Source organism: Macaca mulatta, chromosome 20 (genome assembly GCF_049350105.2).
Source record: "Macaca mulatta isolate MMU2019108-1 chromosome 20, T2T-MMU8v2.0, whole genome shotgun sequence".
Taxonomy (NCBI): domain Eukaryota; kingdom Metazoa; phylum Chordata; class Mammalia; order Primates; family Cercopithecidae; genus Macaca; species Macaca mulatta.
The window spans coordinates 67,091,254-67,118,355 of record NC_133425.1 but is presented as its reverse complement, the minus strand read 5'-3'; the positions used below and the strand labels follow the sequence as shown (position 1 = coordinate 67,118,355).

General features: G+C 43.5%; 1 protein-coding gene and 1 long non-coding RNA gene across 6 annotated transcripts in view; one reads left to right on the top strand and one right to left on the bottom strand.

Moving 5' to 3' along the window:
• The window catches only part of LOC144337688 (uncharacterized), a 204,934-nt gene that overhangs the window by 111,748 nt on the left and 66,084 nt on the right, over nucleotides 1-27,102 (top strand). Inside the window, exons 3-5 of one of the 2 annotated variants that reach the window (XR_013411115.1) lie at nucleotides 13,812-13,999; nucleotides 14,312-14,523; nucleotides 15,402-18,081. The exons of the other annotated variant lie outside the window; for it this stretch is intronic. This is a non-coding gene — a long non-coding RNA (uncharacterized LOC144337688). Of the gene's footprint in view, nucleotides 1-13,811; nucleotides 14,000-14,311; nucleotides 14,524-15,401; nucleotides 18,082-27,102 lie in introns of those variants that run through there. 2 annotated transcript variants of the gene reach the window in all.
• ZFHX3 (zinc finger homeobox 3) overlaps nucleotides 9,548-27,102 on the bottom strand; it is a 1,113,461-nt gene continuing 1,095,906 nt past the window's right edge. For 2 of the 4 annotated variants that reach the window (XM_077984470.1, XM_077984469.1), the window contains 3 exons: nucleotides 26,467-26,569; nucleotides 19,713-25,157; nucleotides 9,548-15,473 (listed from right to left, as the gene is read on the bottom strand). In XM_077984470.1, the coding sequence (XP_077840596.1) occupies nucleotides 13,813-15,473; nucleotides 19,713-25,157; nucleotides 26,467-26,569 (7,209 nt within the window). In that variant the 3' untranslated portion in view covers nucleotides 9,548-13,812. The remainder of the gene's footprint in view (nucleotides 15,474-19,712; nucleotides 25,158-26,466; nucleotides 26,570-27,102) is intronic. The other 2 variants (XM_077984468.1, XM_028841442.2) reach the window with 1 other exon arrangement.

Below are 27,102 nucleotides of genomic sequence, written 5' to 3'. Positions count from 1 at the left end.
TGCCAAAACAAATACCATAGGCTGGAAGAATTAACGGAAGTTTATTTCTTCACAATTCTGGAAGCTGGAAGTCCACACTCAAGATATTGGCCCTTCTGAAGGCCTTTCTTCTTGGCTTGTAGATGGCTGTCATCTTGTGATGTCTTCATGTGGTCTTACCCCTGGGCCTGTGTGCTTATCTCTTCTTCTTATAAGTCATGTTGGATTAGGGCCCGCTTCAATAAGCTCATTTAACTTTACCTATTTAAATACCCTAGCTCCAAATACAGTCACATTCCTAGGACTTCAATATATGAATCTGGGAGTGAGGGGAGACACAATTCAGCCTGTAACACCTTAGGAATTGATAGTTGGATTTAGAGACAGGATCAGGCTGGAGTACAGTGGCCCAATCATGGCTCACTGTAGCCTTGACCCCACCTCCCCAAGGCTCAAATGATCGTCCCACCTTAGCCTCCCAAGTAGCTTGGACTTCAAATGCATGCCACCATTCCTGGCTAACTAAAAAAAAAAAAAAAAAAAAAAAAAATTGGTTGAGACAAGGTCTTGCTATGTGGTCCAGACTGGTCTGAAACTCCTGGGCTCAAGCAGTCATCCCACCTTGGCCTCCCAAAGTGCTGAGATTACAGGTATGAGCCACTATGCCTGACTAATGTTATATTTTTCCATAGATAGTGACATGATGTTTGATTGCTGCTTTTTTATAACATTGTGTGTAGAACAGTAGAGAGTAAGGTAAATAGTATTTATGCCCAGATAGGGACATGCTTTTTGTTTGTTGGGGGATTGAGTCAATAAGTCAAGAAGAGTAACCTCAGTATACCATACACTTCAAATCCTCTAATTGTGGGCTGCTGTTGCCATGTGTTTTGGGTGGAGGCTTGGGTATCATACAGTGGGTTTTTCTCACTCAGTGTTAGGTTCATGGTAGGAGTAGGAAGGGGGTATTCTTGGTGATCCAGATCTAGCGTCCATCATAGGCAGGCCCTGGCAAAAGCACTTGGCAGTGGGCTTTCTCCATGTTCCTGCTCCTTCTCCCCATAGCAGCAAACGCTACTCTGAGTTGGTGTTGGGCAAGAGTTTTCCCAAAAGGACTTTCTCCGTGTTCCTGCTCCTCCTCCCCATAGCAACAAACTCTACTCTGAGTCGTTGGTGTTGGGCAAGAGTTTTCTGCTTCTTCCTTAGTGGTAGCAGATACCTGATGGATATTGGTGTAGGATCCTGTACCCAAGACCTTTTCCTGCTCCTGCCTCTGCCCCAGGGATGTAGGGTTTTTTTCCTTCTACTCTTTTTTCTCGCCACGAAGTGTCTTTTGCCCGTGTCCATGGGGCAGTAGGGTTAGCTATTCCTTCCTCCAGTGCTTTTGCTTTGTAAGGGAGAAGGTCCTGTGAAACAGGCTGTGCTTAATGCTTGTTTCCTAACATTAGCTGATCACCTCCAGTAGGCCTGGTAGAGGCCCATGGAAAAGAGTAGCAAGTGAATGCTAAACTCACTTATCTATGTCTATCCCCACCCTCATCCCAGGTATTCCATACTGAACTAGCCTTCAGTTGGTCATTAATATTTTGTCACATTTGTACTTTATTTCTCCTTATAGGCTGTTAGAGTGGCCCTTTCTCCTATGCTGTGCTAAAGGTAAGGTAGTTGTGAGTCTTCTTTCTTCCTGAAGGGGCTTGCTCCTTTTTGGAATTCAGTTTTCTTCATTGTTATCTAACCTCAGCTCTCTGATGGATGCAGGAAAAATGATAATTTTGTAGATTTTTCTAATTCTGATGCTGTTCTTTTATATCTTTTATCTTTTAAAACTTTTTCATTGGCTCATTTTGAAATGTTTGGCTACATAACTTACCTATTTTATGGGCATGTCTTTTCTTTCATTAACTGCAGGAAGGTTATTCTGCTCTTTACCATTTTTTCTTATAATAAATTTTTATGGAATTCAACCACAGTCCTTTTCTGTTGATCATTTTCATGTGTAACTAGTTTTCTGAATTTTAGGAGAAACAGATAGGTTGGGATAACTTTTTTAGCTTCACAGCTCCAGTGGTCCTTCTAGCTTTATGTTGTTTTCATGAAGCATTCAAGAACATGGCCTCATTCTCCAAGGATTCTTGGTCTCTTCCCCTCCCTTTATCTTCAGTCCCTCTTGCCCCTGTCTTGCTCAGTTTGAATTCTCTTGCCTGTAGTTTCTTCTTACTGTGGGTTTTGTCCTAAAAGGGAACTCAGTTTCATCCCTTTCAGATCTTACCAGAGACCCCTTGCCTTGCCCACAGCCCCCTATCCACACAATTGGAGTATGAAAAACTCTTGTAGCTTTTCAGATCATGTAGCTCCACTAAATGGAGCTCAAGAAGTCTGCATCTGTCTTTTCTGTACTCAATTTTTTTCTATTGCATTTATGCATGACATGGAAATTTCATTGGTGTGAGATTTTACAGATAGAAAAATCAAAACATTTTTCATGTGGCTGAGCACAGTAACCTCAGCACTTTGGGAGGCTGAGGCAAGAGGGTTGCCTGAGACCAGGAGTTTGAGACAAGCCTGGGCAACATAGTGAGACCATGTCTCTATTTAAAAAAAAAAAAAAAAAAAATCCATGTATCTTTCCTTTCCCCTAATCTACCAGCTAGTAAAGACTGAAGGCAGATTTCAGACTTCATAATTATCTAACTGTCTATTAGGGTGATATTCTGGTATTTTTTCTAGGTTTAGGGTAAGGCCTAGCTTTCAAATATTCTACAGACATTTCCATTTTAATTAGAAAAACATAACCATGTAACTCTTTTCCGATAGTATTTAACACCACCCTTCAACTTGGGGACCGCTATAAAGGATTTTGTCTGGTACTTCCAAATATCTAGACTGTTTTTTATTGTAATCATTTTCTCCCTTAAAAATAAAATATTTACCTAGAATAATCTAAATAAAATGTTTACCTAGCATAGTTTTTAATCTGTCCAATTTAATTTTTAAATTGATTTTGATTCTCCATTACTTCTCTCCTTACTGAAAAATGTCTCTCTCCTTCTACTTTACAGAGGGTTTGGGGACTGAATATATTTTTAACCATTCCATCCTAAATTATATAATTTAATATATACCCATTCATTCACTTAAGACCTTTTCCCCCTTAGCATAAAGGTGAGAGTGAATACCCTGTATTTCATTCATTCTTTAATTTACTCAGTTACATGAACATTCAATGTAAACGCAGTTTATCAGACTACCTAAGGATAAGACACATACATGAAGCACTGCCAAACAAGGTATTTCATGTGCCACTGTAAGGTATCAGAAAAAGGACTGGGCAGATATGATGAGAGTAAATGTCGTGGAATAAATGACATTAGATAAGCCTGTAAAAGTAGAGGGGAAAGTACAGGGCATGTTTGGAAGGTAGGCTGGTTTTGGTGGAACAGATTATCCACAGATAAGTATAGTGAGAAACGTAGCCTGGAACAAATACTGAGTTATGAAAGCAGGAAATGAGTTTACACTTTAAGAATTTCAGTTATCATGGACGTATTATATGCCCAGTTTAAGTGGGAACTAAGTTTTGCAAAATAAATAAACATACAGAAGACATTATTTAGGTTTAGCCAAAATGACTAGCCTCTGCTGGGATCTAACTTTTCTCACTCCCTTCTATTACTCAGTGCAGTGAATTCATGTCAGAGTGAGAGCTATACTTTCAAATCAGTGGATTTCTTTGAGCCATATTTGGTTAGCCTGTACAATTATCTGTGTGAAGGAAGACATTGAATTTTTTTTTTTTAAAAAGACTATAATAACTTTATGAATAGTGGTAACTCTTGTAGTTAAGGGGAAAGAGCTAATATATTGTTTTAGGGTCAGTCATACATCTGCTCCCTCATATTTCTGGGCCGTCTAACAACTTCAAAACCTAAGAGATGGTTTTCCCACTCTATGTGGCATTATGGCAAACCAAAAAAGTGGCTAGAAGAATTCATATGTTTGCCTACCTTTCTTCCACTTCTGATCATGGTAAGCAAAAGGATGAATTAGTTGCAACCTTAATCTTAAGAGGTCAATCAGCACCTTATGTCCAGAGAAGTCTGCTGGGGACTTCAGGTTCCTGTGTTCAAACCTTTTGGGAAATTTCATAAGTGTTGGCAGCACTTTGGAAAGGTATGCAGGACTCTTACCACATATATCTAAAAAATAAATTTGAGTTCAGCTTCTAGCATAGATGGAATAATAGAGACCAGATGTGCCCTCCCAGCTGAAACAACAACAACAAAAAATACAGAACAAAATATATGAAAGAATGGTTTTCAAGGTACTAGATATCACACAGTGAAGGACCGTGATCCCAGAGAGATGAGAAACAAACAAGGTCAGCCCTATGATTATCCCACCTTATTGCCTTGAAAGAGTTTCCAGACCACAGCACAGGGTGAGGAACCTGAGTGAAGCCCAGCTGATTCCCTGAGTTGAAGAGATAGCTGAGTCTAGGGAGACCAAAGCAGCTAGAATTATTAGGACAAAGTGCCACAGGAAAGAGATAACCTGGAGATCTTCATGGGTTCCCTCATAAGTATTCAGAAAAGTACCAATTACTTTTGGCCCTGGAAAGAACCAGCCGAAAGCAAAAAAGGGAACAGTACTTGATGCTCATACAAGATGGGGAACAGTTCATGGGACATGAGTAGAGCATCAGCATGATCATTCTTTAGTAGTGGTGGATAATTAGCTCTAGAGTAAATAGTGCTCTGGTCCTGCTCAAAACAAAAACAAGACCCAAAGGGATCACAGTATTTCCAAATAAGTGCATCCCAGAACAAAGCTTAAGGAAATTTATAGGAATACAGAAATATCCAGGACCCAGCAAGGTAAAATTTACAATGTCTAGTAGCCAATCAAAGATCAGCAGGCATACAAACAGGCAGAAAAAGAATAGCCTTAATGAGAACCATCAACTGAAACTGATCCAGAACTTACACAGATGTTAGAATTATAACATAATGGTAAACAATTATTGGTAATGTTAAACATAATGGTAAACAATTATTGTAACTGTTTTTTCATATGTTCAAAATTTGAGGAGAGGCATGAAAGATATTTTGAAAGACCCAAATTAAACTTCTAAAGATAAAAGCTTTAATATCGAGGTGAAAAAATACACTGGATGGGATTAATGGCAGATTAGAAGAAAATATTAGTGGATCTGAAGGCCTAGCATTGGAAACTATCCAAAAGGAAACACACAGAGAAAAGAGTAAGCAAACAAAACAAGAAAGCAAACAAATGAGAAACTTAGAGCATCAGTAAGTAAGGGGTTAACTTCAAGTGGCCTAATACCTATATAATTGGCATCCCTGTGGGGGCAGGGTGGGGGTGGTAGCAGGGAAAGTGAAGGGAGAAGGGGCAGGCAAAATGTGTTTGAAGAAATAAAGGCTGAAAACCTTCCAATTTGGATGAAAAGTAATTCCCCACAGATCCAAGAACTCAACAAACCATAAGCACAAGAAACGTGAATGAAACTATACCAAAGCACATCATAATGAAATTGTGATGTGATAAAATCAGTGATAAAGAGAAAATTAAAAGCAACTAGAGAAAAAAATACATAAAAAATAAGGATGACAACAGATTTGTTATTGGAAACCATGCAAATGAGGCACCAGTGGAGCATTACCTTTACAGTACTCAAAGAAAAAGAAAAAAAAGATAAATTAAGCTGAATACAAATCACACTTTGCTAACTATTCAAACAGTGTCAAACTTACAACCATGTAACAAATGAAGACACTGTATGATAATGTCCTATCTAGAGAGGTAGTATGACAAAGCTACATTTATGGGTTGTTATCCTCAGAGAAAAAGAAAAATCACCCACCAGTCATTCTCTAATAAAGAGGCCTCTACTAGCCCTCTGATATCAATATTGGCAACTTTATTTCTAAGGCCATCATTGTTCTGATTAAAAATAGACAAAGTTCTCATATAGGGCAATAGCCTCCTAAAGCCTGTATCCTAAAACCTGATGAGTTCTTATCTGCAGAGGCTGTTGTAGAAACACTCTAAGTCTTTTCTCTTTGCTGATTTAGTTTTTACCCATTTTTTCCCCATGCATCTTTTAAATATTTACTTTGCAGCTTACTCTAATAATAGTATTTTTAAAACCTCTTCCTGGGTCTAGGGGTGAAGAGATCCTCTTGCTGCATTCTTTTGCGTGTATTCCCCTTTCAATTTTGTTTCACCTACAATTCATGCGGAGTCTTATTTCAGATGCTACACCTCTCAACCTGCACATCTGAACCACCTCAAATCAGGCAGTGGGCAAACTGTCACAGGGTATTCTATTTTCCCTATTCTGTAACCCTGTACATCTAAGTGGCTCATCTTTCAAGGTATGGTGAAACAGACATATATAGTCTTGGAAACAAAAGCAAACTACAAGCCATCTTTTCCTCATGTCCAAATTAATTACTGCATGGTGGGCACTGAAATACTATAATCCAAACTCCTATACCATACTCCTGTACAACTCCTAAGCAGAAACCTCCTAAAGGATCTCTGCACCCTCTGAGATATGTACAGACAGGAAAATATCAGAAATAAATGATGACAGAGGCTTGATGGCACTTAACTTTACAGCTGCAGTTCCCAAACCTCTGTGAAGGAAAGCCAGGGTTAGAAAGCAGCAGTTCCAAGGGGTCTACAGAAAGGAGACATGGAGAGGTCATAATGACTAATAGTAACAACTAATTTTTAGCACTTAGTATGTACCAGGCAGTGTCCTAAGCATTTTACGTATATTAATTTAAAATTCACAACAACCCTATGAAGCAGGTACCGTTACCCTCATTTCACAGTGGGAATAAAGAACTCAATCAAGGTCACCATGATGGAGCCAGAATTTGAACCCTATGAATCTGACTCTGGAGCCCCCACTCTCACTCTTCTGTAGTCTCTCAAGAAATAGTGTGATGGGGGAAGAGCACTGGATGAAGGCTAAACACCTGGTTAGTGCCTTCTCCCCTCATTACTTCACTGTCCTGAATACTGGGGATAAATGTCACCCACCTTGTCTACCTTACAGAACATTTCAGGAACAAACAAGAAGTATGTAATTTTACAAAATATTTTTACAAGTGTTATGCAAATATAAGGCATACACAGGAATTAAAAGAGCAGCAATGTGTGAGGGGGCTTAGGAGAGTATTGAGTAGGAAGGCAAGGAAGAATGATGTTAAAAAAAATAAAAGCTGTGAAGATTGCAGAGGTAGAGAATAGCCACCGATGCCTTTCTCCATTGTTACTATTAGTTGCTTCTCAGCACTCACTTCTCAGGCCAAGGGATCTTGGCCCAAAAGTAAAACAGTTCATCTGAGATTTTTCATTCCCATGTTAATAAGGGATTGAAAAGTTGAATTAAATAGCCTCTTTGTTCATCTCTTCTACATAGAATAAGAAGTGAACATACATAAAGGATCAAAAGCAAATTTATTTATGTTGCTTATAATTTTAAAAGTCAAGAAGACAGATTCAGAGGAACCCAAGCTTACTGACTAGGACATCCTAAAAACAGATGCCTCTAGTTTAAAAAAAGAATGAAACAGGAAGGAGGGAAGGAAAATACCGACCTTCATCATGAAGACAGGAATGGAAAGCTGCTTCTGCCTTACTGTTTCTGAGAGCACTGATTTCTTTGCAAGTTTTTCCAGAACCTTGGCTGTTTCATCCCCAGCAGTAATGTACAGAGGCTGAGTGAGCACATCTGTCCTGCTGTAATTAAGGCTTCAGAGTAGAGCAGCAGGTGCAAAATTCTCATCCTTTTAACTTGACTCTTAAACTGCTTGTGCTTTTGTAACTTAAAGTCTAAACTTGTTAAAAGTAAGATTTGGAAGGTCATTAGTCTATAACAGGGGTTAGGCACTACAGACATTTCTTTAAAGCAGAATTAGAAACAGCTACCTAACACATATCTGCCATTTTCAGATGTTGCCATTTCATTTTCCAAGGGAGAGAAAGCCATTAATTCATCCACATGAGGATGATATTGAAGCCAGATTGGAGGACTTCTTTTCCCTTAAGAAAAATAGCCTTTCCAGTAACAGAAAGAGCTTCAGGTCTCTTACCCAGCCCTTCCTTAGTGTAATTTAGGTGCTCAGAGATTCTCTGATACAAAGGGCTCAACCATCAATAAAGTTTTGTCTTATTTTCTTGTTAGAAATTTATCCATAGGAGAATTTGAATTGTAGTCACCTTCCTCCAAAGAGCTGAAGCAGCAAAACCTCTCTGCAAAACCAGTTCCATTTAAAATGTTTCAATGCAATCCTGCCAGATCCTAAAATAATTATAGTTTAGAAAGGCAGACGTGGCTTTGGGTCTGAACAAGTTTTATCCTACTGTACCTTTTCAAAGGGTGGAAGAGAGATCAGAAACATTAACTGGGTGCCAAGAAAACATACCGAGATCGAAGCCATCCACTTCTGCAGGAACACCGAAAAGAAAGGTACAACGCTTGGGGAAAGATTGGATTTCATTAGGGACAGTGACACTACCTATTTGGCGTAGAGGTTCCAGCGCTGGCCAGGGAACCACCTTTGCTCCCTGAGCACTAGTAATACCTGTGTCAGTTGTAGAATTCTTTGAAATTTTGAGTTAATAGGGTCACTACTTTTTGAATGCCTGCTGCAGAAACTAAGAAAAATGGCTGTCTGAGCCAATAGAAGAGGACTTTGTAGCTCAACTCCTGGGGAAGAAAATACTTCTTTTGACAGAGGGCAGATGCTGTAGACCTTACAGTGACATAGCCAGTCTGTAATGTCATCCAGGCCCACCCGCTAAAGTTTTGTAAATTATTTATTAGCTGTGGCTATAAATTAGAGATGAATGGAAGGCCTTCAGGCCTGATCTTAAAGGCACTCCTTATTAATGAAGTTCAAACATTTGCTGTGGTAGGGGAGGGTTTTTGGTAAGAGGACTGAATCATCTCTTGTATGCAGACATTACTGATACTGCTGTTGTGCAGACTGGACCTCTCAAGAGAGATTCTGCTCTAACAGAGGTTTGGAAAAGTCCTTTGCTAGGACAGGTAAATGTAGTCAGTCATCCACTTGGTTCAACTTACCGTTCATATCCTTCTGTCATAAACACTAGATCCAATTCCCATTTCAAAAAGGTTGAACCTACCTTTCTCCTGGCTATCAGTAAAACTTTTTTTGCCTGCGATTGTGTCAAGCATAAAAAATTTTCATATATTTGAATTAAAAATCTAGTTGCTATTAGGGCACTCTGGGGCCAAATATCGTTCAAGTTATCAGGCTTACCCCTCCCAATGAAGTAACACAGACAGCGTCATGGCCCAAATTTATGACATTCATGAGCCCCAGGAGATGGGAAATACAACCATCTTTAGAAACACTAAAGAGCTTGTGTACATCCTTTGGTACCTTGGGATAAGTACTCCCTGCACACATAACCTCAAGGTATTCACATTTATACTTTGCCAGCCATCAACCTCTCTTTCCTGCACACACACATGCATGTGCACAAATCTGGTAACAGAGACAGGAACTTTTGCTCATATTTTTTTTTAATGTATCACAATGAGCAGGAAACATACTTGATGAAATATTTTCAAAGGAGTATATTCAATTACCATCTACAATCAACTTAACTATGACAACAAAGTTTTCGTGACAAATTTTTTTTTTTCAGTTTGAAAGTTCCATGTGGTTCTGTTTGTTAGTCTCCATGTATTTTGGTACAGTTCGAGATCAGCATTGTTACAGTAACAAAAAAGCTAACAAGACTACATTATAGAAAAACACCAAGAACATCATTTTTGGTTTCACTTGCTCTATTTTTTTTTTTGTTTTTTGTTTTTTTCTTTTTGTACATTGCAAAGGCTGTTCATATACCTCTTCACCTCAGGGTCACGTTCATTTATGCTTTCTTTCCTACCCAAACTTGCCCCCCTCCCCCCTGAAGAAAGTAAACAAACAAACAAAAAACTAGTCAAAGCTTTGTTTCACAGTGGGCAGTATCTCAGCGCCAACAAACCACCAACAACTCAATTTATGCTTCTATTTAAAATGTTTTAATTTATTATTTAAAAAAAATATATGTCCATGAACATCAAGTGCACTGGCTTGGGTCACTGCCTCTCTCTCCTGCAACTTCCTGCCATGCCTGATAAACTCAGGTTTAAACACATGCCGTCTGTTTTACTTTATTTTCAATTGTGTAAAACTTTGGCCACATTCATCTCTTTAAATAGCTTTTAATTAAAAAAAAATTCCTAGATGTATTAAACTTTTCCTCATGTAGATGTGTGGTTTTTGGAAGGATGGAGGAAAGATGGATAAAATAACTCCCATTCCGTTGAGTCAGTATGGTGCTATGACAGACTGGTGTCTAGCACCAACCCATACTATAGGGAGAAAACCAAAAACGAAGTGTCAATGGAGGTGAAGAACTAATTTAAAAAGCAAGTGGAAATATATCCTACCCAGCTACCTACAGTGCAGCAGACAGGAATAAATTCCCCAAGTGAGATCAAGCTAAACAGTTGAGCATTGTAGTGAATTCATGCTTTGTAGATAGTACTGGTCATAGCCACGGTGGCTGTCAGCCCACAAACATCTAACTCATGTTTGACCTCTAATGTTCACCATCACTGACTGCTTTGCTACTTCTGGGTTAGTGCTGAGAATTATTCTTACTTTTTTCAATGAACATATATGTGGGCGGTTTAGTTGTAGAGGAAAGCATTAAGGGTGCAACCCACTCCAGGTTGAAACAATCACATAACCCCTCTGATACCACTAGGTGGGTGGAAGCGTGCTCAGCCAATCTATTCAACCACCTTATTGTCGCCAGACACACCCACAGCTCAAGGCATGGTGTAACAAAACACTGACAGTCACTCTGCCTCACAGAGGGAGGATGGCATAGTAGCTCCAAAAAAAAAAAAAAAAAAAAAAAAAACCCAAAAAAACTAAAACCCAAACCATCAGGGAGGGGGCAGCAAAATTATAAAGAAAAGAACTTAAAGTTGAGGGGGGAGGGAAAGGGATAGAAATTGCACTATTACCAAGCAGTATCATTTTTAAAAACAACGTTTTCAGAGAAGACCTAGCAGAATTTGACAGGTAAAGCTAGTGTTAAATTGTTAACTGATATCACATAGAGAACCAAAAACAAAAACAATTTTTTTCTATATGGTACAGACACAGAGTAACATACAACAGTTAAATGGCAAAAAATATATATATATTTCATAGAGTTACAAACAAGATAAAATAATGGAAAACAAAAAACTGTACAACTTTAAAATTTAAAAATGTTCATCTCAAACACAGGGAGAAATACAAGATTTCTTGTTAAAAGGAAATAGCTTGTTAAAACAGTAAATGTTTTGCGTACTTGCTTTTGACACCTTATGCTACAACTGGATACTGGTATGAATAGTTGGTATTCTTTAGTATTTCTACTTAAAAAAAAAGTTAAAAAAGGAATTTGCACTGTGCATCAGCCTAGTTAGAAATATGTACAACATTTCAGGATCTACTATTTCATTAAACTAAAATTCATAAAAATAAAATAGTCCCGGCTAAAAAAGAAAAAAAGAAAAAAATCCATTTTCAGATCTTGGAATGCTCCAGTCTTTTGCAAAGTCGATGAGTGGCTTCAGCACTGGGGAAAGAAGCCCGAAAAGGTGACCAATGGAACCTGCATTCACAGTCTTCAAAGTTCCCTTTTGAAACATAAGGAAGAAAACGAAGGGGAGAAGGTTTTCACACTTTGGGGGCAAGGGGAGATGGTTTCTGTTGATGTTTAGCTATGAAAGTGAAACAGCAAAGCATCTATTTGTCTCCAAAATCTATGTTTTAGCAGCACAAAGTTTTCAAAGTTCAGACCGTTTATTTTATTTTATTTTTTTACATGAGAAAGGGTGTGTGTTACAGGAATATGGATATTAACATAAACAAGTGCCTAACATACGGTTCCTTTTTTGCTTTCTGTACATTGCTATCTGCTGCTTTGTTGGCTGCGCTCCGGATCACTCGCCGCTCAGACTGCCTAACACAAGGACAAAACTTTGAAGTAAAAAATGTGTCTTTTGGTATATGGAATTGTCATTAACAGTTGCCTCTCTGCTTGCAGAAGAAGCACATAACAACCTGGGAATCTTTTGTTTTTCTCTTTCTTTTATTAAAGTAAGTCTTGTTTGTTTAAATCAGAAACAAATTCTCAAGTAACAAGAACCCTTTCCCTTTTTTCTGCATCAGCAGTGAAAGGGTGTGTCTTTGGATTTTATTTAAAGCATGAATTTTTTTTTTTCTGAGAGAAGAAAGAAAAAACAAACACAAAACCAAAAACCAAATCCCTAACCAAAAACTTTTTTAGAAAATAAAAGTACACAGCCAATTACACAAATGGAAACAAATCCTTTAGTAAAGGAAAATAATATTTGAAGCATCTACCAAACAAGGAGGAAAAGAAGGGGTACAAAGAAAAGGCCAAAAGAAGGATAAATAAAAAAATAAATGCACAAGGCTAACAGACACAGGTAACTAGAATTATATGCCTTTAAAAAGTTTCAACTCCCCAACCAAAAATAATCTGTGAGGATCCTAATGACCCCTAGAATCCCTTGAAATTCTTTCTTTAGTTTTATAAAATAATTCTGCAGCTCCCTCTAAGAAATGAAGGCAGCTACCTTAAGTGGGAGATTATAGGATGGGAGGTGGGAGAAGGAAAGAGAAAGTGGAATTAAGGGACAAAGCAGGAGAAAAGCTTAGGCGAATCAACGGATTGCAATCTATCTGCTAGGAATGAACAAGACAACATCAAATGAGGAGCTGTCAGCTGGACCATACAAAAAGCTAAATGTACACAAAAGGTTTTTTTTTTTTCCTTTTAAATCTACCATACTGCTTCAGTTCATTTCCAATGCAACAATCTACTCAACACCAAAAATGGTCATATCTATCATAAATACAGAAAGTCAGTTTTTAAAACTTATTTTTTTTTAAGCTACAAGTCCTCAACACTCTTTGTGTGTGTGGGTTATTATTTTTTTTTTTTCTGAAAGTGGGAGTGCTTAACTTTTCCCCTTGAAATTGGCTTCAGCAGAAAAGCTATCCTTAAAAATCCCCAGAAAGCTAAAGCAGTTCACATTGTTTTTCTTGAATACTTTCTGCCCGTTTTTAAATTAACAAAAAATCTTTTCTGGAACCAAAAAAAAAAAAAAAAAAAAATAATAATAATATATAAAAAAATGATTCTGAAAACAGAACAAAGTGTGAGCGATTGACCTGAGAATAAAAAGACATTACATTTCTTTTTTTCTTTTAGCAAGCCATTGGTATCTGAATGCTAAGATAGCAAGAAATTTAAAACTGTAACAAGGTGGACTGCTTTCCCATACAGTGCATGCCGGGCTCCTCTGTGCTATCAGCGTGGGGCGTTTATTGAAAAGGGGCAAATATACAAGGGGTTTAAGCTCCAAAGACATTAGGGAGGCCCTGCGGACTTCTGTTTCCCAGACCAATAGTACCTTCAAAAGGACACAATGTAACAGGTTAGGGCTTTTTTTTTTTTTTTTTTTTTTTAAATATTAAAAGAAAAAAAAGACAAGAATGTAAAATCACCGGCATAGATAGGTATATGGGAAAACAACCCACGCTTTTTCTTTTTTTTCCTTTTTTTTTTTTTTTTTTTTTTTTTTTTTTGGTTAGAAGCTTTGGAATTGCAGTTAGTCTATTTCTGAAATTGGTTTGTTATTAATTTTTGTATTTAAATTCATTTGTTTGTATTGTTCATCTTCAAAGCTTACAATCTGAAGGTGTCCGTTCCTACACTGGTCAGACCACTGTCCTTGGGGCAGCTGGGGTCTTTGGGACCCTCCACCGGGCTCGCCGGTCCGTCGGACTTTTGGCTGAGATCCGTGTCAGACTCCTCCGAATAGTCGTCTGTTGGCATCGAGGGCGGAACCCCTGAGGTGCTGCATGAACTTGAGGTAACCGTTGAAGATGAGGAGAGAGGAGGAAAAGAAGGGGGCTTCGCTGCCGAAGCCCGGGAGACCACTTGCGGCCAAGACTTCCTGGAGGCGTGGGGGGAAGCGGAGGAGGGGGTGGCGGCCGACGGGGGAGGGGGGCTGTCGTTTGAGTGAGCGGCAGACTGCGAGGTAGATGCGGTGCTAGGATCGGGGAAGCAGGCAGAGTGAGGTAATAAACTAGGGTGCTCTTTGGCGTTTCTTGCTGCTCTCGTGATTGTTCTGTGTTTGTGCAAGGCCGACTCGAGATGTTGACTCAGAGCTTCCTCCCCACAGAGCGCGCTCTCGCACGCCAGGCAGTGGTATGAGCCGCCGCTGCCGCCACCGCCACCACCACCGCCGCCACTGCCGCCGCCGCCGGTGGGGACGTGAAGCACCATCTCTTGCAGGTTCACCACAGACTGGCCGAAGAAGCAGAGGGACTTCAGGTGGCTCCTCGCCGCCTCCTCGTCGCCGAAGCCCGCCTGGCACTTGCGGCAGACCAACTTGTACTGCACCTTTGGAACAATGAAGGGGTCGTAGAGGGAGTCCGCACTTTTGCTTTCTGCTTCTGGCTCTTCAGGGGGTTTCGGCAGGAGGGGGGACACCTCACGGGGGGCGTTTTTCTGTTCTTCTGGTTTGGGGGATTCTTTGGCAGGGTCTTTGTCTGGGGAAGCAGCCCCCGAGGGGACTGGGGTTTGGCTTGCTTTGGGCTGCTGCTGCTGCACTTTTTGCTGCTGCTGCTGCTGTAGTTGCCGCTGCTGCTGCTGTTGAATTGCCTCCTGCAGACTCTGCTGGTATTGCTGGTACTGCTGCAGTAGGGAGCCCGGGGACAGCCCCATCAGGGCCTGCGACAGTGCAGGGCTGTAGGGGAACAGGCCTTCCATGCCATACATAGGCTGCAGGTACCCGCTCTGCAGGGCGCCAGGGATCTGGGGAGCATAATAAGGAGAAAAGCCTGGTACAAAGTAAGGAAGGAACTGGCTCGTGAGCAATGCTGTGGGGTCCGAAGTCAAGGCTGCCTGCAGGGCCTGCAGCTGTGCAGGGTCCACCGCATACTCCATGGTGGGCAGCGGGGCTGAGATCGTGGCTGCAGCTGCCGTGGGGGCTTCTCCTTTCTCCTTCTTGGGGACAGGCAGGGGTTCCCCTTTCCCTTTGTGTGCCTTTTCCTTCTCCTTTATTTTCTCACTGTCTTTGTCCTTGCGTTGCTGCTGCTGTTGTGGTGGGAGCTGTGGTGTGGGTGGCGGCTGGGCTGCTGGCGGCGGGGGAGGCTGCTGCACCTGTGGCTGCTGCTGCTGAGGAGGTTGCTGAGGGGCCATCGCCATGGTGGCTTGTGCTGGGGTTGGGGAGCTCAGCGATGCTGAGGACGGTTTATTTGGTAATCCAGATGTGGGGAGACCAGGGGAAGGAACCGTTGTGCTGGGCAGACCCATCAAGTTCGGCTTAGGAGACGTTAAAGCTGAAAGGAATGAAGACAGAAATCACCGGTCAGTCTGGGCAGGGGTAGGGCTGAAGCTCAAGACATTTTACCAGTGTCACTGGCACACAGTCTGAGATGTCAAGGCTTGAAGGATCCTCTCAAAACCAACGTTTTCAACAGAAGTATCCCACCAGGCTCAGGGCTGGACAACCTTTTATTCTAATGAGGACTCAGTCCTGGGTCAGCTCCCATGCTTCCTCTTTCAGCCAAACAACTTCCAACACCTTCCTGCCCAATGTGCCACATCTGCTAGTTCACATTTTCTTTGCCAAGCACTCCCAGCTACCATTCACTCTGCCCAACTGCAATTAGTCTAGAGGCCCCAAAGCCAGCTGTTTCTAGCTGGGGCCCATTTGCACCAAAGGCCTTCATCACAGAAACAGTATGGCCACGAGGTCCCCAGAGAAATTATCTGGAGGAGAGTGACAACAGAAGAGAGAAGAGAACAAAAGCAAGAAAGCTAGCACGGCCACATGAACAAACAAAACGGGCTCTACATGTGTTCCTCCTCTCGGACCTCTCTTGCTGCAGTTGACTGGATGCTTTGGGAGGGTAGAGAGAAGATGATGAACGGAAAAGTGTGGAGGAAGGGCCTGGGAAGAAATAAGAACAATCCATTCAGGGAAAATTGCTTCCGTGCCTTGGCCCAGCTGATCTGCTTCCACAAGTCTACTGAACAGTATAACCATCTCGGAATAGGATTCTGGAATCCACTGGAGAAATGACCACCTTCTCTTCCTGCCCATTTGAATGATAACACAGGAGGGCCAGTGGGACTGTAGACAGTTAAGAAACAACCACAGGAAAAGGAGAAAAGCCATGTCAGAAAATGGAACAGCCCAAGGTACTGACACCAATTCCCAAGACATCACAACCTACCCCAAGCACCACTGCCTATGGATAGCAAAGATCTCTGACTGTGTCACCAGGCCCTGATGGACTAGAGCCCCATCCTTGATCATACTCACCCCTAATCTACCACCACTTCCTGCAATGCCTTCACCGACCTGAGAGCCTGATACCTTCTCTGACCCATAGCTATCTCCTGGTTTGAGTCATCAGTTCCAAGGTAATGCAGGAGGGTGTTGCTGTGGATGCTACTCCAAGCTTCAGGTGTGTTGAAACTAGCAAGATAGTAGGGAAGGACAGCATGGGGGTGGTGTGCAGAGTGTGCTGGATGATGAAAAGCTGAGGAAAGAGAGAGACACGAGGATCCCACAGGCAACAACTCTCAGAACACCTCTATATTCACCATATCCAAGAAACTAGATGGTATGGTATGTACATCTCTTCAGAGGATACCAAAATGCAAAATCAAAACAATCTTATTTCATCTGGATCACCTTCTGCTAGAAAGCTGGGGAAGGACTTCCATAACATGACACTGAGGAAAAAAAGCAAGAAGAAGCACTCTGAAGCCCAGACCTGGGGGAAGACTGCTGATTTCTGGCTATCGTGGTACAGTGTTCACCATCAAAACCCTCATATTTCAGATGGAAAGAACAAGACTGCTTCAAATTGCCAATCCCAAACATCTGTTAATACTGGATAGCTAAGGAGGAAGGTTCCTTCAGCATCTCATCATCCAGTGTCCTCAGTGCACATAAGACACCAGAGAAGATATGTGTGACTCTACTCAGAAAAGCTTAGTAAAGACTTGGTTAAATTGGCACAAACAAGACAGAGAGAGAGTAGACTCTGAGTTCTAAACTTGGCACATGGCTCTGTCTCCACTAGGCAATGATCCTGCACTGTTTTAGGTTTGGAGCCGGGGCCAAAAGATCAGTGGGGCAAAGAAGGAGTATCTAGAGATTTCTCCATCCCTATGGCTCCAGGCTTTTAGGAGATTCAGTCAAAAAGCCTTAAACTGTGTGTCTTCAACTGATGGTCTATATAAGAGGTTCACATTTTAAGAAATGTTTACAAATCTCTATTTACCAAGCCTTGCACTAGTCATGCTAGACACAGTAGCTCAACACACTCACAACTCTGTGACATCCTTTTTCTGATCTGTAAGATCAGAATCTGGCAAGATACTTCATCCCCCCAAGACTTACTCCTACAACTCTGGAGTCACACTGACCCTGTGCGATATGGTAACACACATCAGACGTGTGACCTTGGGACTGTCAGTTGAACACTTGTAACCTCAGCTTTCAACAATAGATGATTATAAGAATTAAATGAAAGACCATATTGATAGAAAAAGCTTAGCATTGGGCCTGACATATAATAGATGTTTAATAAACACAAGTTCATTCCTTCCCTTCCATTCCAGATCCAGTGTTCCTTGAGAGCTGTGTTATGGTCAGGCGATGATAACTGGGGCATGTCTGCAGCTTATCTTTCTATCTTGAGTCCACTCTAAGTGGTCAGAACCTGAGTAGCACTAAACATATACCTGTTGACTCACTGGCTCATACTGGGTGTTGTGGAAGAAGCACATAGCACTGGGAGCCCAGAGGCCTAGGTGGGAGCTCTAGCTCCTACCCTAGCTTGTTGAATGGTCTCGACCTCTCTGGGCCTCAGATTTCTCAATCTGTAAAACAAGCGGAATAAATCATACATTCTGATTCTCCTTTTTTCACATTACTGTGATGTGTTAAGTCTTCCCAAGCCCCTCTGCCAGGGTTTTGGGCTGCAGGGGTAATTAAGTGATGTGCTGTTTTCCATAGTTTGTTTCCTGGCTTATGTCTAGCTGGCTTTCTGTGACATGACTTGTCAACACATATAAGCAACAACTTCTATGTCTTAATGCTTTCTTTTCTTCTTCTCTTTGAGTAAGAAATGGGGACCAGGAATGCAGTAGCCTCATGTTTGGTAAACCACCACCCAAAGTGTAAAATGTGGAACTAATTCAACCAGAAACTAAGACTGCTGTGGGAAGCATTACAGCTGCTTTAACCCCTGGGAACAGGGACACATTTTGAAAGCAAGGTAGCATTAGGAGGAGTTCTCCTTTGGTAAACGGGAACTAATCAGTTCAGGCCATTGTTGGGGGAATTTGCAGACTTGTGTCTAAGCCTAACAGGACCCTGGAGGTGAAGGTCCAATTTAGCAAAGATGGCTGGATCCAGAGATGTGAAGACAGAGAAGGGAAAATGAGAGGTATGTACGAAGAACTGCAAAACTCCCTATTGAGACTATAAGAGCGCCAACCAAGTATTTATGATTCTCAATGATCAGGATCAAGGAAAGGGAAATGGGCAAAAGGAAAAAAAAGAGGTGACTGAGGACCTCTGAAACATGCATCAGTATTTTAGCAGAACCATGTTGCCCAATACAAGATTCCTGGTCAGTGCATTCCAGTAGAATAGTCATCTTGTTAGAAACAGCCACTACTGTTCTGGCTAGAAGAGAACCCCAACATTAAGGATCTACACATAAGAGCTTCTTTCTGATAGCAGTTCTTTTTTTGTTTGTTTCTTTTTTGAGACAGAGTCTTGCTCTGTTGCCAGGCTGGAGTGCAGTCGCACAATCTCAGCCCACTGCAACCTCTGCCTCCAGGGTACAAGTGATTCTCCTGCCCCAGCCTCCTGAGTAGCTGGGACTACAGGTGCATACCACCACACTCAGCTAATTTTTGTATTTTTAGTAGAGACGGAGGTCTCACCATGTTGGCCAGGCTGGTCTCGATCTCCTGACCTCGTGATCTACCCACCTCGGCCTCCCAAAGTGCTGGGATTATAGGCATGAACCACTGCGCCTGGCCCTAATAGCAGTTCTTTTGCCACTGTAGCTCTCTCAAGAAGGCAGGGACCCTAGGTTGAGAGCAAAGAGTTGATTTAAATGCTCTTGGACCAGTTTTCTTAGGGCATAATCCAGAATTAGCTAGGACTAACTCAGGTGTCTTATATTTACAACAAATATCTCGACAGGATCAGCATCTTCACAAGGACTGAATGAAAGGATCTATGATGGAAACTTGTTTCTTGAAATATTCCAGAAATTAGTATACCAGGACCCTCAAGTTTTTCCCTATTATAGGGGATAAGAGTGGTTTCTAAGGAGACTGTTCCAACCAGGAGATCCCATCCCTGACACACCAGCACTTGAGAGACTCAACAGGAATGAACTGAAGTCTTGTTGCTTTTAAAGAACTAGAAAGGGAAACTTCCCATCTGCCCCGCATTTAGAGGGTTTGGGTGGTATCCACAGAACAGAATGCTGACTGGGCAGCTATTTAGCCCTGAAACAATCTGCTAGAGCAGAACCCACCTGTGTTGGATGGAGTAAAGCCTGGCAAGGAGGGGCTGTTGAGGCCCGGGAGCAACACGGGAGGAATGCCCTGGAGCGCTGGATACGCTGTAGGAAGGTTAAGGGCCTGAAGAGGGGCGTTGTCAAACATCCCTTGCTGCTGAGCTGCCAGTCCAAGGACCTCATTGGCCTTTTTAATCCGGTCCAGCTCTTGTTGAGCCATCAACTGACGTACGGTGGCTGGGTCAAAGTATTCTTTCTCCTTGTCCAACTGGCTTCCAATGGTGTCTTTAACTTTGGAGATATGCTGTTGGGAAAAGATATGGTCACGTACAGACAGCCGAGCGCTGTACTTGATGCCACACAAAGTGCACTCTGTTTTGGGTCCCTCGTAACTTGTTTGGTTTATACCAAAATGCTTGGCCATGCTTAACTTGGACTTCTTTTCTTTTGCCCGGGCATTCTGGAACCAGACCTGAACGACTCTCTTTGGCAGTCCAATGTCATTGCCCAGGACCTCACATTCTAGCATAGTGGGTGTCCTGTAGTCATTAAAGCATGACTTGAGGACCTTCAGCTGCAGATTGGTCATCTGAGTGCGAAAACGTTTCTGCCCAGGCCGATCCCCGCTGTCACCAGATTTGCCTGCAGATCCACTCGCGCCAGGACTCGGGGAGCAGGGGTCTGCAAGGCTTGAGGTTTCACTGTAGTCCACTGTACCTTCATTGTCATATTCCTTGCTATAAAAGCTTGGGGCTGGGCTGACCAGACCAGATGACAACCGATCTTCATACTCGGACATTGCCATCATGGCCGCTTTGGTCAACCCTTCGTTGGGTGCAGAAGAGGATTTGGTTTCAGTTGCTATTCCCGTTGCACTGTCATTATCTGCATTGCCCTCGTCTCCAGTTGTGGTATCTGTGATTGCTGTGTTCACAGAGGAACAGTCATCATTGTCCAGCTTAGTTTGGTCAAAGTTTAGATTAACTGAGGACATGGAGGGGCTTTCAAAGTCTTCAATCCCTTCTACCTTAATGGAGGAAGGGCTTAGAAGAGTTCTGGGCGACAATTCCATGGTTTTACTCACAGGTGAGAGGGGGACACCCTGACCATCACTACTACTTGGGGGTAGGTGGGAAAAGCTAGTTCCATCAAAAATATCTCCTTTCATCTGGAGTCCCCCATCACAGTCTAAGAGCATCGCAGACAGAGTTAGGTTGTAGCCAGCTCTCTTGGCTTCATGCCAGTGACGGGACCGAATATGAGCCTCGAGAGCAGTCTTGGCTTTGAAGAGCGCTCTGCAAAAAGGGCATCTCCTGTGGGCCTGCGCTGGGCCTACAGCCCGGAACTGTCCTTTCCTTTCCCGAGCTCGGGTGTTCTGAAACCAGACTTGCACCACACGTTTCTTCAAGCCCACCTCATGGGCAATGTGATCCAACATCTTTCGAGTCGGATTGGAATCCAGTAGATACTTCTGGTAGAGGATTTCTAGTTGTTCTGGTGTGATGGTTGTTCTCAAACGCTTGTCTCTCTGAGGCTCTTCTCCTCCCGTCCCACTGTCGTTTTCGCCAGGGCTTGCACTGGCCTTTTCCTCCAGCTTCCTCTTGAGAGTGTTCATCGTGGAGGTTGGAGTTGAAGGAGAAGTGGCCGAGCTTGCTGGAATCTGAGGTATGGCCCCAGAGAGCAGCTGGCTGGCCAGGAGTGGGTTACTGGGATCAAAGAGCATGAAAGGCATATCCAGGGACCTATCCAAAAACTGGGGGTGGATGAACTGGTTCTGCGCACTCAGGAAGTGGAGCTGCTGATGCTCCTGCCAGTGCTCAAATGATGGAAATGCCAACTTACACTGGTCACACTGGTAGGGGATTAGCTGAGGAGGTAGGTTTGCCAGCTGTTGAGGAGTTGATGTGTGGAGGGGCTTAAGGGGCAGGTGGGAGAGCTGGGAAGGACTGGGGCTCGACTGGGGTAAGGGGCATTGCGGAGGGGGCGCTTGTGGAGGAGGCTGTGGCAACGAAGGCAGGGACGCCAACTGGGGGAGCTTCTGCTGGGGGGTGTTGGTCTTCTGCTCGGGCTGCTCTTGCTGCTGCAGCTCTGGCTTTGGTTGTCCTTGCTTTTCTTGGGTTTGGTTTGGCTGTGCACTGGGAGCTTCCGCCAGCTTTGGTTTCTCATCGCCTGCCTCTGTTTTTGAATTGAAGGTGGCCAGTTCCTCAGCCTCCGCTGTAAGCTGCAAGAAAGCGGAGGTAGCTGTATTATTGGCTGATGGTGCTGGGGCACTGTAAGCCTGTGAGGGCATCGGGGTACTGCAGGATGAGCTGGTAGGCGTCAGGATTTCCATGGCATCCATGGAATCCTCATTTTGGCTGTCGTCCTGCCCCTCTTCATCCTCATCCTTGTAACACAGCTTCTTCTGGTGCTTGATGAGATCAAAGATGCGCTGAAACACCAGGCTACATTTTTTGCACTGGTAGTTCAAGTTGCTTGTTCGAATGTATCTATCGTTTGTAAGCTCACGCCGCTCTCCATCTTTGCCCTCTCCCTGATTCTCATAATTCTTCCTGGCCTTCTGTCGGGCATTCTGAAACCACACCACTATGACTCGGGTTGGAAGGTTCAGTAAATTAGAGAGTTGCTCAAATTCATCATCCTTTGGGTAAGCATTGGCATCAAAGAAGTCCTGTAAGACCCTCAGCTGGTAGTCTGTAAACCTTGTTCTTGAAGACCTCTTGCTTCCCCAGTACTCCTGCTTCGGAGGTTCCGGCGAAGGGGGCCGGGAGTCAATCTTGAGCTCCTCCAGGCTGGTGATAGGAGGATTACTGAAGTTGTAAGGGGAGTCCTTGTTACGCTGCCTCTCTTTGAAGAGGGTGTTCCTGAACCAGTGCTTGATCACTTTCTGGGGCAACCCAGACTTGTCTGCCATCTCTTTGATTTGCTCTTCACTGGGGGAGTTGTTAATGTCAAAATATTGCCGCAAGACTCGGAGCTGATCATCCGTGATCCTGGTGCGAGGCCTCTTGTTCTGCTGCTGGAGCAGGGTTGGATTGAGCTGATGCTGGTACAGTTGGGCCAAGTCCGCAGGCAGAGGCTCCACAGGTCCCAGCTGTGGGGGTAGCTGAGCTGGCAAGGTCTGCAATGGCATCGTCTGCATCATCAGCGGCGAGAAGATGGGCAGCTCCATGGGCATGGAGAGCTGGGTGAGCGGCACTGATGGCTGGGCCGGTGCAATCGTAGGTGAGGTGATGGGTGGGGCTGATGTGGGGATGGCTGGCGTAGACGCCGGCTGAGGCGGTGCTGCCGGAAGTGGGGGTGGAGGAGGTGGAGGGGGAGGTGGTGGTGGCTCTGGGGTCTGAGGCCTCAGTGGGTACAGTTTATCATAGTGGTCTCTGTACTGTTTGGCAAACCTCTCAAGCTGTTTGAAGGGAAAGTAATTCTGGTGAACGTGCTCTTGATGACTCTTTAAAATCAAGATGTTGGAAAACAACTTGCCGCAGGAGTCACACTCGAGCTTTTCCAGGTTCTCTCCCTGGTCAGTCTTCCCGTTCTTTTTCTGCACCTTCTGCTTGTTCTCATTATACTGAATGACCAACTCAAAGCCAAAGTTCTCCAGCAGGGCCTTCGTGGCATTCCCTCTGGCATCTGAAGCAATGCGTGGAGGGAGCATGGAAGGCTCAGAACTACCCCCTGGTGCCAGCTCTTTCTTCTCTTTGGCCTTCAAGGCGTCTGGCAGTGTTTCCTTCAGACCGGTGTTGCCCTCTCCCACCTCGGCACTGTCCCGCTCTCTCTGGCTTTCTTTTTCCTTTTCTTTGATGACCAATTTGTTCTTCTTTTCGGGGTGCTGGCTTGGCTGAAGGAGGGCAGAGTGACTCTGGGCTATAGAGAGTTGGTTCTGCTGCTGCTGCGGCAAGATCTGCTGATGGCTCTGCTGTGGGACCTGAACCTGAGCCTTCAGATCTTCCAGCAGGCCTGGGCCCGTCCCAGTCAGCGTCAGTGCCCCGCTGGTCACTGGCAAGCTCACCTCGGGGTTAAGCTGGAACTCAGCACTGGGGATGTAGAAAGGGAAGAGGAGGTGCTGCTGCTGCTGTAGTTGCAGCAGGGTCTCAGTCGTCATGGGGAAGTGAGGAAGGAGGGTGGGGTTAAACAGCTGAGACTGGAGCAGGGCAGCCTGTTGCTGCAGCTCCTGCTGCAGGTGAGCTTGAACTTGGGCCTGGGCCTGGGCCAGTGTTTGTGCTTGTTGTTGTTGTTGCTGTTGCTGCTGCTGTTGTTGCTGCTGCCTGGATGCAATCATATCTGCCAGTTTCTTCCGATTGGCCTCCTTGGGCTCTGAAGGGGAAGCGATGTTGGCACCGATAGGATTCCCCAGGGGTGGCATCCCTACACTCTCAGTGGGCACTTGGCTCAGTAAGTTAGAGCTTGGAGCAATGCCAGCACTGCTTGGATTGGAGGTGGTAAAGGTGTTACTGCCACTGGTGCTCACAGGACTTGGCGTGGAGGAGCTCAAGGAGATACTGCTGCTATTCCCAGTCCCATTGCTGCTGCCACTCGCAGCCTCCAGCTTGGCTGCCCGGGCCTTGGTTTGATGTAACACAGACCTCATATGGATCTCCAGAGTGGAACTCTGGCTGTAGGCCACATTACAAGTGTTACACTTAAAAGGTTTGTTGTCCGGGCTGCTGGTGGGTTCTGGCTGACCGGTTGCTGATTCTTGAAGGGCTCTCTTTAACTTATGCAGGTGGGAGACAGAATTGTAGTGTACTAGCAGGATATTCTTTTGAGTGAATGATTCCTTGCAGACGGTACACTTGTAAGGGCGAGAAGGGTCTAGGAATTTTTCCATAGTAAAATTGGGACCTTTTCTGAAAGGCAGAGCTCTCTTTGGTTCTGAGCCCGAGTCTTCTTGTACTGACCCAGAGTCACTGCCCGTAGGGCTCTGTTTATCTTCCAAGTCACTCTCTTCCTCCTTGTCTTCCTCAACAATTATGGTATGGTCCTCAGCCAGGGTGGGGTCTCCCATTGCCAGGAGGTCCCCATTGGCCAGAAGGCCACCATAAAGCTGTTGGATGTCAGCCTCACTCAGCTCCAGGTGGCTTGTCTCGAGGTGCTTCTTCAGAGCCTGGAAAGTTCGGAAACTGCGCTGACAAAGACAGCACATGGTGGCAGCTCTGATCACATGGTACTGAGAATGGAGCTGCAACTTTTCAATGGTCTTGAAGGCCAGGCTGCACTGATTACAGCGGTACTTGTACACATGGCGATCTGACACCGGCAGCTGAGGCCTCTTGGCATGCACTTCATTGAAATGCGTCTGAAGGGCAGCAGAAGTTTTGAAAACCTGGTTGCACCCCTTCTTCCAGCAGAGGAAGCCTGAGTCTTCTCTCACAGAGCCTGGGTCAGCAGGGGAGGGTTTCAAATCTCCGCTTTGCTCTGTGCTTGCGGACGGCAAGATGTTCTTTCCCAGATCCTCTGAGGTTTCTGTTTAAAAAAAAAAAAAAAATCAAACCCAAAGATAAAGAAGGCTTTGTTTCAAGGATGACACCCAGAGCAGTCTACCTAGTCAGGCCTCATGAACACAGAATCTGATGATGAGGGAAGTGCCCAACCTGAATGACAGAATCTCTGCGGAGCACCTCCTGCTTTCTTTTGTTCCTCCAATAGAGCACATATTATAAACAGGGTGCACATGAACAGAGATGAATAAAAGGAAATACAAAAAGTTTCAATGCATAATAGACCCATGTCATATCACAGATCTAACAGTCTTTTAAATAGCATTTAATTGCTTGACTCAGAATCCTCAATTTCTCAAGAACTGGTTTGAAGGTTACTGATCTTAGACTGGATTTCCCTTTTATGTTCATCTTTTATGTAATAAGAATTTAGCACAGTAGATCTGAAGTGTAGAATATGTGAATTAATGCTGTCCTAAGTTGTGAGGAATTTACAAGAACTGCTGAACATTGTAATATAAGAAATTTGGGGATACATATTTGTAGGCATTTAATTTCTTATTATAATGTGACTTCTGATTGCCATCTCTATTCAATAAGCAATGAACATTCAAGTGTTCAATTATTTAAAATACATTTTTTTTCCTACAACGAGATCATCACACCTATAAATACCGAGACCCTTTATCAGGTCATTTGTCCATTGTCTGATATGGAAAACTCACAAGAAAGAGAGGAGGCGGGGCAGTAGTGTGGCCAACTCTTCCCAACTTAGAACTCTTCCCACCTTAGAAGTGAAAGATGTAGGACAGCCTCACAGAGGTCTAACCATCCATCTAGCCAGGAAACACTATGTGGCACCAACTATTGCAGCATACATGTCTACAGCAGTGTTCTTTCCAAAGGCACCTCTGTGCTTCATCCTAAGCCAATCCCAGAAAACTAAGAACGAAAGACAACTAATCCAGTGTACCTAAAAATCAACCCACAAGTCCCTACTAATTAAGTCCTCAGAAATACAGTGTTTAATGGCTTACGACGGTGGGGCCTACTGACTGAGTCTCTGCTTATTCACTCCCTAATTGTATAGTTTAAGGGGACGCATGTGTCTCTGCCAGACTTCCACTGGTTCTCATACTGATTTTCTCTCACTTTAAACCATGTGAGTAATATACAAATACATGCCAAGAACCAGAGTATAAAGTAGCTAATGACAGTGCCCCTCATCTCCTGATCGGTTACATTCACCTTAAGAGTATTGTAAAGAATTCCTGAAAGCCTTTCTCCATGAACATTTTGGCATTCCATCTTATTTCAATTATAATGATACTGACCAGGCTGCTTTCCTGCCTCTTCCAAATTGGAATTCCCATCTCGATCTGGAACAGCTGCTGGGAGGAACATGCTGCTGGGCATCACCATCTCGGGGGTGGTCACCTGAGAAGAGCAAGGCGAGTCAAATGGAGAGGAAAGCAACACAAAATAGGAAATGTTTAAAAAGTATTTAATAAGCAAAATTAGCCTTCAGAAAAGCTAGAGGTGTCTCACTTTTCATAGCTCACTGAAGATTCATGTTTATTAGACAAAGCTCACATCAGTCAAAAGTGTTTCTACGGTTACATTCTGGACATAATTAGCAGTGCACACTTGAAGAATAATCTTATTATTAATATTTTTCCTTTATGCAGAATTTTGACTTTGATCACTGACAATGTTTTGTCATGGGCTGTGAAACTTCTTGTGCAACCAATTAGGTAGATAAGTTGAAAGGCCCACCTTAAGCTGCTGAAAACATAATAAGGGCCCTAATTAAATCATACCTAGTAAAGTACACTGTAATCTTGAAGCAGGGAGCATTGTAGTACTGTTTTCAAAATGTATTCAGGCAAGAGGAGGAGGGGAGTAAGAGTGAAGGAAAGGGTAAGAAGAAAAGAAGAGAACAAAGGGAAGGCTAAGGACACGCAGACATG